Source organism: Miniopterus schreibersii, assembly GCF_964146895.1.
Source record: "Miniopterus schreibersii genome assembly, chromosome: 1".
Taxonomy (NCBI): Eukaryota; Metazoa; Chordata; class Mammalia; order Chiroptera; family Miniopteridae; genus Miniopterus; species Miniopterus schreibersii.
Genome location: NC_138101.1, coordinates 20,786,412 through 20,798,923, shown reverse-complemented (window position 1 = coordinate 20,798,923; position 12,512 = coordinate 20,786,412). Strand labels below are relative to the sequence as shown.

The 12,512-nt window shown below is 42.8% G+C and overlaps 1 protein-coding gene across 1 annotated transcript in view; it reads right to left on the bottom strand.

The window, feature by feature from the left end:
* PGM2 (phosphoglucomutase 2) overlaps positions 1-12,512 on the bottom strand; it is a 32,315-nt gene that overhangs the window by 7,393 nt on the left and 12,410 nt on the right. Inside the window, exons 5-12 of the mRNA XM_081143394.1 lie at positions 11,134-11,217; positions 10,810-11,003; positions 7,823-8,012; positions 7,060-7,157; positions 5,745-5,925; positions 5,561-5,654; positions 4,744-4,873; positions 3,851-4,040 (exon numbers count right to left, since the gene is read on the bottom strand). Of these exons, the coding sequence (XP_080999520.1) occupies positions 3,851-4,040; positions 4,744-4,873; positions 5,561-5,654; positions 5,745-5,925; positions 7,060-7,157; positions 7,823-8,012; positions 10,810-11,003; positions 11,134-11,217 (1,161 nt within the window). The remainder of the gene's footprint in view (positions 1-3,850; positions 4,041-4,743; positions 4,874-5,560; positions 5,655-5,744; positions 5,926-7,059; positions 7,158-7,822; positions 8,013-10,809; positions 11,004-11,133; positions 11,218-12,512) is intronic.

The following is a 12,512-nucleotide window of genomic DNA, read 5'->3' as shown; positions in this document are numbered from 1 at the left end:
AAAGAGAGAAAAAGGAAACAGCAGTTGATGGGGTTGCCAATCAATCCTGGAAGTCAGAAAACAGATGGAGGAGCAGGATTGACCTGGGACACAGGCTGACAGCTGAGCACCTGCAGGCGACAGACAGGAAGCGAGTCGAGGTATCCAGCCGAACCCCGGCCAAGCTCACTACCTGGAGGCACCAGGTACTGCAAAGGGCAGGGGAGAGGCAAAGGTAGTAACTGAAAGTAGCTACGAGACCCTCTCAGATCCTCGCCCTCCGCCCACATGGTAGGAAACCAACCAGCTCATAGATGGTTTCATTCTCTGCTGTAATTCAACCAGAAAGGCTCAGGAGTTGGGGACACCAGGCCCCTTGGAGGACGGGGTACGGTGAAAACCCAATGCCAGCACTCCTCTTCCCATGCCCCTAAGACCTCACCATCTCTTAAAGCGCCTCAGTATCCAATGTATAGCCCTCAGGCAAGAGATCGGGACAATCATTAGGCTTCCCCAGATGGGGCTCCCATACAAACATTAATCTGCTACCCAACCTCCCCAGGGTGAAGCATGTCAGTTGACAAGGCTCGTTCATATACACAGAGCTCCTAACCATCTTTTTAGTGCTCAAAGGACAATTAAGGTTCACCAGACTTTGGGGAAAAGACATCAAATAAAAGACAAAGTCCAAAACAAAGAAATGGGGGGAAAAAGAACCCAGAGGAAATAAAAACAATACAGAGCAAGAAAAGATCTACATTTTTAAAAAGCTGCAATTAATATCCTTAAAAGAGTTAAGATATTATGTACATGAAACAAGATTAGGATGTTATTTTTAATAAGTTAGATAATTAAGAGCTGAAACACAGTCCACAGAAGCACAGAAAGTTAATGTTGAAGAAATCTCCCCCAAAAGTGGGACAAAAATATACAGATGGAAGACAGGAAAGAAACGTGGAAAACAGAACATCGGTCCTGGAGAGCCAGCACCTAACTGAGAACCCACAGAGAAAGGGAGACCAGGGGAAGGGGTCATTTGAAAAACAACCAGCCAGCCCCCCTCTCTACTGCAAAACCAAGACATTTTCTCAGAAGAGAAATGACTCTCCAGACCAACAAAGACCCACCAAGTGTCTAGAAAAAGGAATTAAGAGACCTAAAGTATATCGCTGGAATTTTAGAATCCAAAGTTCCTAAAACCTTCCCATACAGAAAAAAGCAAGGCACGGAAAGGACTGAATAAGCGTGGCATCAACGCCCCCGTATGCAGCACACAGTAGGCCTCAGCTAGCTCCGGGAGGGAGGGAGGGAGGCGCAACAGTAAGACCGGAAGCCAAACCATAATGGAGCAATGCTTTCAAAACTGTGACTCAATAAAGTCGGAGGGTAGAATAAGACATTTGCAAATCTACATGTCTCAAATTTACCTCCCATTCACTTTTTCTCAGGAAGCTACTAGAGGGTGTGATTTAGGAAAAAGGGCATTCCCAGGATGACCCCAAACCAGAAAGCAGCTGGGCCAGCCCTGATAGAGGGACCTGGAGGGAAGCCAATGGAAACAAAACAGAACTGACCGACTCTGGCGGAATCACTGGACCCTGCGGAAACCCCTAGAGGTACTTGAAAGGTGTGGGATGAACTGGTGATAGTTACACAGAAATCCAAGCAATCAAGAGAACAAAGCAGCCGGGCTGGAGTGGCTCAGTGGCTAAGCACTGACCTACGATCCAGAAGGTCACATTTGATTCCCGGTCAGGGCACATGCCCAGGTTTCGGGCTCAATCCCTAGCAGGGGGCGTGCAGGAGGCAGCCGATCAATGACTCTCTCATCGAGGCTTCTATCTCTCTCTCTCCCTCTCCCTTCCTCTCTCTGAAATCAATAAAGACATATTTAAAAAAGAAAACAACAACAACAAAGCAATGATTAATTATAGGAAAAACAATTTTTCATACAAATTAGGGGAACCTAATCAAAGTGCACTATTGAACTAAGCAGGAAACAGTAGTCATTAGTCCTAACAATACAGCGCAGAATCTGATGTCACCCAAAGTTACATTATAAATGTACTGTGAGGACAGGAGGAAAAGGGGAATATTGAATGCAGGAAGTATAAGAACTAACTACTTATCTCCATAACAGAAAATTAATAAAGCCTAACACAGATAAGTGAAAACATCACCATCTAAGCACAGTGTTTGGAAACCTGGTTGTAAAGACAGGAAGGAAAAACTGAGAGGGGAGGTGCCTGTCGACCCATGGCAATGAGATGGCAGTGATTGGAGCTGCCATGTTTCACTGTAACTCCTAATACTATTTATCTTTTAAAAATATATTGTGCGTAGATGAGAATAAAAAATATACAGAAAGATAAATATTCAAGAAAACGTCTAACATCTCATAAGGACATTCATGCTTTCCTTCCCCTTCCGTGCCGCAGTTGGCAACACTCTTCTGCCGCATTTGAGCTTTCTTTTGGCCCCAGTGGGATCCACACGGCGTGAAGGATGCAGTCTCACACTTTACAGCTAGCAGCTACCAGACACCCAGAGGCTAGGGTAAAACTAAGTAGGAAGCAAAGAGTGGTTCTCCAAGTTGGACCGGTGGCATCAGCATCAGCCAGGAACTTGTAAGAAAGACAAATTCTTATTCCCCACCCCAGACCTACTCAATCAGCAACATCAAGGTTGAGCTGCAGCACTTGGCATTTTAACTAGGTGGCCAGGTGATCTGATGCTGTTCAAGGCTGAGAACTGCCAAGAAAGAGGAACAGCAGGATCTGGAATCAGAAGACCCAGACTGTACCCGACCATCACCAACTAGCTGTATGACCTCAGGCAGATCCTGCACCTCCAAGTACTGATTTCCTTATGTGTTAAATGACAGCGCTGGCTGAGATGACTAGTGAGAACCCTTCTAGTTCTAGCCTACGGTTTTTAACTTTTGATAGCTTATTTATAATAATGCTTAAATGCCCCAAAATCAGCTTCAATTAATTAGATGATTAAAATGTTTCTGTGCCCAGTTCCAATAATAGATTGAGTGGGGGAGTTCCCCACACAACCAAGCAATTCTCCAATACCACCCAGTGTCTTACAATTAAACTCAATTTTGACACTATGTACCTGAGACAGCATCAGATTCCACAGGTTAACAGCTCAGTCTTGCAACCCCTCCCCGCCCCCCATTTAAGATGCCAGTCCCAAGTTCAGGTTGTCACCTGTGCTTCTGACGAACTGGCTCTGGATCAGAGATTCCAAAGACCTCCTCCTTCGCTTTGATTAATTTGCTAGAGCAGCTCACACAACTCAGAGAAACATACTCTGTGCTAAATTACTAATTTATTATAAAATGATGTAAGGAACTGCCATATGGAAGAAAGGCACAGGGCAACGTGTGGGAAAAGAGGGAGGAGCTTCCATGTCCTCTCTAAGCTCGCAATTCTCCCCAAATCTCCACCTGTTCACTAACCTAGAAGCTCTCCAAACCCTGTCCTTTTGGGTTTATATGGAGGCTTCATTACATAGGCATGTTGACTAAATCATTGGCGACCGGCAATTATACTCAATCTCCAGCCCCTTTCCCCTTCCCAGAGGTCAGAGTGAGACTGAAAGTTCCAACTCTCTAATCACCTGGTGGGTTCCCCTGACAACCAGCCCCCGAAAGTCACCTTATCAACATAACATAAGACACCTTCATGTTCTCATCACTTACGAAATTCTAAGGATTTTAGAAGCTCTGCGCCAGAAAGGGGGTCGAAGACCAAACATATATTTATTATAAATCACAATATCACAGTGATACATGTGAAGCTTTTCAAAGTGTAACAGAAAGTAAACAGAGAAGAGTTTGATGGAAGTAGACACTACTTACCGCTTTTTTATCAGGCTGGCCATCATCATAGCCAGTGGTAAGGTCCCTAATCCCCGAAACTTCAAATCTGCCACAAGTTTTTGGATAATTATTCTTCCCATCATAGTTTCTAAGATTTTCAAATAATTTTTTAATGGTGCCTTGATCATGGCAGATAAAATATGAAGCTTTGGTAATATGGTAGCCATACCTATCGAAACAAATACAAATATGTGCAAAATGAGGAACAAAGAATTCCGCATAGTGTACACAGAATGGGCATCAACCAGCGCATTCTAAAATACTCAATGAAACAAACGACCACGACTAGCTTCAAAGGAATAACTCAGCATTAAAAAAGAGGACAACCATTTACCCCAGGGCTCCCCAATCTGCTCCCCTATCTTGCCTTCAGCCTTCAGTAAAAATTTTACTGCAACAGCTCACCATGCCCATTATATTATGTATTGTGTCTGGCTGCTTCTGCACTACAAAAGCAGAGTTACATAACTGCTATAAAGACTGAAGAGATGTTTCACTAAGACATTTAATCTTTTTTGGCATCAGACACTTAAAATCACATTCTGTGTAATGTTCTCATTTAGTAAAGATTAATGCCATGGCAAATGGTAATTACTATCAAGTGGTTAAGTATCAAAAGGAAAAGATAATCTCTTGTTTCATTTTCATAAGCAACAGAGTTCATAACTAAAATAAGAGCATTAGAAAGGATATTAGTATCTCATACACAAGAACATAATACATTGTAAATATTACCACATGTGGGGATACATGTTAACTAGACTTATTGTAGCAATCATGTCACAATATATACATATATCGAATCATTACATTGTACACCTGAAACTAATAAAACATATTACTTCAATTAAATAGAATCAACAGAAACTTACTCAACATAGATGGCCTTTAGCTGCTGAGACAAAGACAAATTTTTGGTTGCAAGAAAGCTAGCCAACTCTGCACTTATGACAGCGGCACTGACTCCATCTTTGTCCAGAACAAAAGGGCAGCACATATATCCTGTAGAAACACGTCACACACACACGCTTAGGGGTGAGTTCCTTTATTACACTGCGAGTGCACCCTGCCTATGTTGTAAGTATAACGTGTCACAGCTTTTACTGAACAAATAGCTAAAATATCCCCAGCACAACATCTGAATTTCAGGTTTCTGCAGCTCGCTCTCCTTTCTGCTCATTTCTATTGACAGTTTAAGACAAGTGAATCTTCCGTCATCCTGGCGGGACTTGGGGCTGTCCTTTCAGATGACAGTCACTTTGATGAAGGCACCACAACCGTGCCTTCCTTCTCCTTCCCTCTGGACAGACCACAGAGCACTTTCAGAGGAGGTGCCTTGGGCCTGGATATCAACACCACGGTTGGGGAAACATCACAACTCCTAAAATATGTGGATTCTTAAGCTCCCAGCAGCCACATGCAGAACATCCCTGTCTTCAGTCATCTGGGGAAAGGATTCACTTTCTTACATTAATGGCTTGGTTATTTGCGAGATACTTCTTTTAGCTGAAAGAAATCTGAGATGCCAATTTAGGGGTAGGACATTCAATGGTCTTTGAATGCCACAGACACAAAGCAAACTGTGTGCTCCTGGTTCACACTAACTTACTGACCCCAAATTCACGTCCTCTCCCCTACATTTGCAATCTGTATGTCAACGAATTCTATGAGCACCATATCATTTCTTACCGATAGCTTCTTCGAATGCAAATAGGACATTTTTCCCCTGGTCTATTAGCTGTTTGGCTCGGTTTCCCATCCACTTAAAGCCAGTTAATGTTTCCTGAAGGGATAATCCAAAAGAGAAAGGCGTGCCTTAGACCGCCGACAGGGCAAAAAAGAGGAGAAAGACCACGTCCCCCCAACACCTTACCTCAAAGTGAAAGCCCTCCTTTAAGGCAATGGCCCGCAAGATTTTGGAAGAGACGGTGCTGGACAACATGTACGTGTCTCTGAGGGCACTGGGATCTCGGTTCTTCTCCTTCCAACAAGTAAAGAGCCACCAGCCCAAGAGGGCCCCCAACTCATTGCCTGAAAACACTCTCCATTCCCCACTGAAAGAGAAAACAACCCATGCACTGCTGCAATCTTCAGAGAGACACTGGGGTCACTGGGGATAGGGCAATGACACAAACAAGGCTCGAAGTAGCTTCTGGAAGACTGTCCTTGTTATTTTTGTTTAAATAACTGGCCAGAAATGTGACTGCCACTTCCCAAAGGTCTGAGCAACAGCCACATCTTAGCCAGTTTGCCCAGACCAACATCTGATCTTTGAAGAGCGTATAAAAGCATGTCAGGGATGACACACAATGCTTTTCTCTTAGTCTTCAGCAAAGACCTAACAGAAATATGCCGACAAGACCCCCCAAGTCTAACAGTGTGTACGTCTTAATTTTTGGCCAGTATTGTTGAGCCTGAGAGGGCAATAGCTTAACATTCCTTGAGACTGAGCTCGATGCTAAAACTGTGAGGACGCCAGAAACATACGTGCAATTTAGCTTCCTCTCTGTGGTTCACGTGGCTAGACGCACATCTCACACTTCAGCACGTATCCCCTTAGCTTAATGTTCTAAAAACCGATATAGAACTGAACCTGTTTTATCATAACCTAAAACTCTAACCCTCTGGTAGCACCCCACTACCCCTGAAACATCACATATGCCATTGGACACCCAAAACTGCTTGACGCCTGCCTAACTTTCAATCCCCCCCCGCCCCGCACTCCTCGCTATAGACTCGAGTCAAAGCTGCCTGGACACTGTGTTCCACAGGGATTCCCCTCGAGTCTGCTCAACATAACTTCAGCACCTCCCTGAAGGTCAGCTCCTTGCCAAACCCACTGGCAAATACAGAACTGTAAAGCCATCACCAAGCGAAGTCCTTTGCCCTCTCTAGGCACCGAGTCATTAATTATCATAAAATCAGCGATAAAATGAGGGAGGATTACAAGTCCAGGGGCACCCTGGGTGGGTTTACTCTGCACTGTGCTTGCAGAGTGATCATGTGGCCCCCGCATCAGCGCCTTGCTCTATGTTAGAGGAGTTGATAGACATTCAGGGAGATGATCATTTGCAAAATAAATGGGAAATATTTCCAAATAGGTCCAAGTCTCCCCAGAAACATTTTACTGTCCAAGATGTCACCCCTTTATATTTTCTATTATGTAGGTAATCACAATTAATTTGTACCTGTCTTGCTTTTCTGCCACAGCAAGTCTATCAGCATCTGGGTCATTTGCTAAAATGATTTTGGCCTTGATTTTGTCAGCCAAGGCAAAAGATAAAGTCTGAAAAAGAGCAGAAAAAATAATACGTCAATCAAGAATCAAGCCTAACGCAGTCTTTAAAAAGTTCAGCTATTTAAGAACTAAAAGAGAACTTTCCCCAAACTAAGGCTGAATTTCATTTCTGGAGCTGGTCTTGGCTGGTCACGTATTTCTTACTACACCAGGGCAGATAATCGGAGCATCAGCGCATGACCCAAGCCTGCCCTTGGGGTTCTCTCCACATCTGACAGTGTGTGTGGCTGGGCTGGTATTTCTAGGCTTCCTGTGTGACCAACCTCACAAACCAACCAAAATAAACTGACTCTTTGAATATCATTGTTACCCTACCCTTTAAAAAGGCAAAAGGAACTGTAATTTAAATACCACTTCTTCCTATCAGAACAATGACAAGTAATAAAAACTGTGGGATACACTTCCATTCTATTACTGTTTCTTTTTAGCACAAAGGAAGCACAGTAACTTAAACTTAATTAAATTTAATTTAAAACATTTAGATTTCAGCCCTCATATCCTGATGCTAAGATATCTAATTTGAATAAATATTTCCAATGATGAAATTACTTTTGTTCAGTACAATGAAAACACGTAAAAAAACCTTATTTTTACTTGATAGTCATAGTTTTGAATATAAGAGGCAAATTTTATAAATAAAAACATTAGGTTACCAAGACACCTTTACCCTCTTCGGGATTTGGGTATTTCACTGTCGGGAACTCAGGATCGGGATCTTTCTGTTCGGGAACAGCCTCAGGAGGAACAAAGTCAAAAGCCCTGAAAGCCGACTGCACGAAGCTGTGGCCCACGCCGTGGACAGAGGTGTGCACAAACTGCAACTTGGTCTCCCTGTTCACACTCCTAGAATCACACACATCATGGAAAAACGGTAAAATACACAAACGTGACTCTCAAAACTGGAAGGCTTACAAATATCAAGAAACCAGATCCCTAAGGATGTAAGACATCAACGTAATATGAATGTACAAGACTAATGCCATTTAAAAAAAAACTCCTCCCAAATACAATACTGCTCCCAATATATTCGAGTTTTAAATTTTACTCTGTAGTTATTTTCAGCAAATCTGATTACTGTCAGAGTTTAAGATACAGCATTCACACCTAGGGCAGGATAACAGAAAGAGCACTGGGCTCAGGTACCAGCCGACAGCAATTATCTGATATATAATGCACGCTCAATTAGTACTAACAATTGCTTGATAAAGTAACATTTCCAATTGGTCAAAGGAGGATAGATTCTTATCTTTTATAATATGTTGGCACAACTGTACGCCTTTTAGGAAAAAAACCTAAATTGCTTTTCTACTTCATATCTCATACAAAATTAAAAATCACCAATGAGCCGGGCTGGCGTGGCTCAGCAGTTGAGCATCGACCTAGGATCCAGGAGACCGCGGTTCGATTCCCAGTCAGGGCACATGCCTGGGTTGCCGGCTGGATACTTGGTAGGGGGAGGGCAGGAGGCAGCTGATCAATGACTCTCTCACCATTGAAGTTTCTATCTCTCTCTCTCTCCCCCTCTCCCTTCCTCTCTCTGAAATCAATAAACATATTTTTTTTAAAAATCACCAATGACTCAAAAGATTTAAAAACATTAAAAAATTTAAACATGCAAGTCCAAAAAACGGGGAGGGAATTTTTATTTTTATAACCTTGGTATAAATTAAGAATTCTTAAGTATAACACAAAACCCCGAAGTCATAAAGTAAAAAACTGATAAACATCAAATTTTTACAAAAGTTCAGCAAAAAGATTCAATGAGAAAGTCCAAAGGTAACAATGGAAAGGAAAATGATATTTGAAAATAGTCTCATTTTCTATAGAAGCAAAGAGGTTTTGCAAATGCAAAAAATGAACAAATACATAGAAAAATACAGATTAAATAAATATGAAAAATAGCTTATTTATAAGAATGCAAATAAAGTAAGATATTACTTTCATCTAGCAAACTGGGAAACGTAAGTTTGATAATTCTCAGTGTAGGTAAGAATGTGTGGATCGTACACTGTTGGTGGGAGTGTCATGTAGTGTAACATTTCTGGAGAGCAATTTGTTAACCACTATCAACTCTGTCAATGCATTTACGATTCTGATGCCAGAAATGTACCTAAGGATACACATGGAAATCCTTAGACACACACACACACACACACACACACCAGTAACTGCTCAAGAGCTCCTTGGAGTAGCCCCAAAACTAGAAACCCTTAGTCTTTTTTTTTTAATCTTCACCCAAGGTCATGCTAGAGAGAAGAGGGGGGAGGGCAGAGAGAGAAACACTGATCTGAGAAACATCAATTGGTGCCTTCCCTACACGCCCCGACTGGGGATTGAACCCACAACCCAGGTACGTGCCCTGACTGGGAATCAAACTGGCAACTTTTTGGTGCCCAGGACGATGCTCCACCAACTGAGCTACTCTGGCCAGGTGGAAACCCTCAGTCTTTGTGAAGTAGAACCAGAGGGACAGAAGGAAGGCTTGTAGAAGTGTTTTATTTGTGCCCAACATTTAAAACTTAGGAGAGTTCACAAACAAAATCTAGGTTTTCAGTTTCTTTTAGGGAGAAAAAATCAGATGGCCGGGCAACTGTGGACATTTGCTCATGGTGACACCCAGCTGGCAGGGCTGCTCCCTTCAGGTGGGACTGGGGTTCCACGCACTACACAGGAGTCTCCCCTCTCAGGTGGTCTAATAAACACAATATTAGAGACAACCTAGAAATTACACTTCTGGAAAATCAGTGGTTTCTTGCTCAGGGGACAATCAGGAGTGGTGGGGCCCATGGCATAGTGTAGAAGGACAACACTGTGACTCGCTCGTCTGCTTCTTATTTCATGATCATTACTGAGTCTGTGTCACTGGGTTAATAAACGGGTACAGCAGACATTACAAAAACAAGTGTCATGTAACAGTGGCTAACAGAGAAGGCATCCATGACAAATTAACTGGGAGAAAAAGGCACAGAACAAACAACACACACAGTGTGTTCCTGTTTATGGTCTTATTTACAGAAATACATTCTCACACACACACACACACACACACACGCTTGCAAGGCCCTGGCCAGGTAGCTCAGTTGGTTAGAGCATCGTCCTGACAGACCAAGGTTGTGGGTTAGATTCCTGGTCAGGGCACATACAAGAATCACTGCATGCATAAGTAAGTGGAACACATATATCCTTGCATATGCACAGAAAATTTCTAGAAAGATTAAAAAAAGTCAGTGTTTCCTATTCAACACCTTTCAGCAAGTTTTATATATATACACACACATATATGTATACACTCACACACACTCACATACATATATAAGACTACAACAGAGGTCAACAGACTGTGACCTATGGGCCAGCCACCTGCTTTTGTAAACAAACTTTGTTTTTTAACACAGCTTGGTTTGCACTCATTCATTCCCACATCATCTATGGCTGCTTTCCTACGACAGCAGAGTTGGGTAATTGCTCCCAAAGCAAAACATATTTACTGTCTATCTTTTAAGGGAAGTTACCCATCCCCATTCTACGGCTTCTACAATCAGACGCAGCTACAGTACATGTAGCAACTGAAGCGGACACTGAGAGTCTGGCCGAATCACACGAGCTGCCGGCACCGGAGGGGAGCTCGCAGCCCCTTTACCTGTGAAAACAGTATTTCCGAAGGTCCTCGTAGTAGTCCTTCGTGACGGCAGCGCTCGGGTCGTGAAGAAGCGGACTGCCGTTAATCACGGAGCCGTCCCAGGCTTGAGGCCACGGCTCCAGGTTCTCCTCAATCGCCTGAGAAATCCCTTTATCATGAGGGGGGGTGATCTGAGCTCCGTTATCCCAGTAGACCTGGGCGGCAGGGGAACAGACGCGGACGGTGCAGGGTTAATGGAAAAGCACCCACCCCCTGTGCTCCCAAACTGTAAAGGCTTCGGGTTCACAGAGAAGGACACGTATGTGGACAGACAAATAAAAGTACCTTATATCCATTATCCTGCTTGGGATTGTGGGAGGCAGTTATCATGAGTCCAGCACAAAGTTTGAGATGCAACACCGTGTAGGGCTGCCACAGCAGGAAACAAGAGTTTTAAACAACACATTAGGCATACTTAAAATGTCCATCGTGTATTGTTTGTTTGTACCAGTTTGTTCCCTTTCAATAAACATAATATATAAATATCATAAGGTGTCCTTCAATATTTTCGTGCCACACCCAAGCAGCATCCTCTTATGGCCCTTAGATCTAACTCACTGCTCAAAATTCTGGGACATGTACCCTAATGAGAAAGGAGAGTATTTTCCGGTGCCTTCTTCTCACTGACTTCTACTTGGTGGAGCTAGAAAACTTTCCAAACCGTAAAATACTCTAATCTTCCATTTCACATTCTTTTAAGCCTTCTTCTTGGGACAGAAGCTTATAGATTCAGTTTATTTCCTCCAACTGCTTTCTCTTCTCTTCTCTTCTTTCCCCCTACTTGCTTTTAAGAAAAAGATTATATCTTGCTCATTTATCTTCCGCTCCAGGAAAAAATCTCCCTCTCTTGTATTTCTACTTGGTTCCCATCTTTACAAGACTACTTCTCAGAATGGGGAGGGGGGCAGGCTTGTCCCCTCTGTGGCTGCACATGAGATTTTCCACACACAGGCAACCTGACATTCTAACCATCCGTCCGTCCCCTCCACCCTCCCATTAAGCATCACAGAGGTTATTTGTCTCCTTAGCAGCTATTTCACGTCCCCCATGTGTCCTGGAGCAAGGAAAAGGGGAGAATGACTCCACGGAGTGGGAAATAATCATGACACTCATTTAACTCATGTCTGATATAAGAATAATCACTATTAACACTTACATAGTACAGAAAACCAAGGATGCTCAAAAACATCGCAATTTTTCCATCAAACAATAAAACCTGAACCACATTTGAATATGACACTGAGTGTCCACTGGGTTATTTGCAACCTCAAAGGTGCTGTATCTACCTGTCAGTGCACTAGAGACAGTAAACACAAACCAATGGGCATTACTTCTCCCATATCTGTACCCTTTCATTTCCACTTGATGTAAGTAGCTGCATTCAAATCATGTTTTTGGCTTAACTTCTAAAAAATATATTCATAGCATCTGGCTCCACTCTTAAAAGTTCTATCTACTTAAAAACAACAGCTGCCACAGTCCCTATGGTCCTTTTCTTTAGATTCTGCTGCATTAAGTATTTGATACAAATCTTACTAAAACATGCCAGGCATGCTTTCTGTACTGGCCATGAATAATATTTAGAGCGTCCATTTGCATAAAAAGCTGGTGGTCCAACTTGTCAAAAATATTCATGGTAAGACACGGTTGGAGGTGAATTCAGA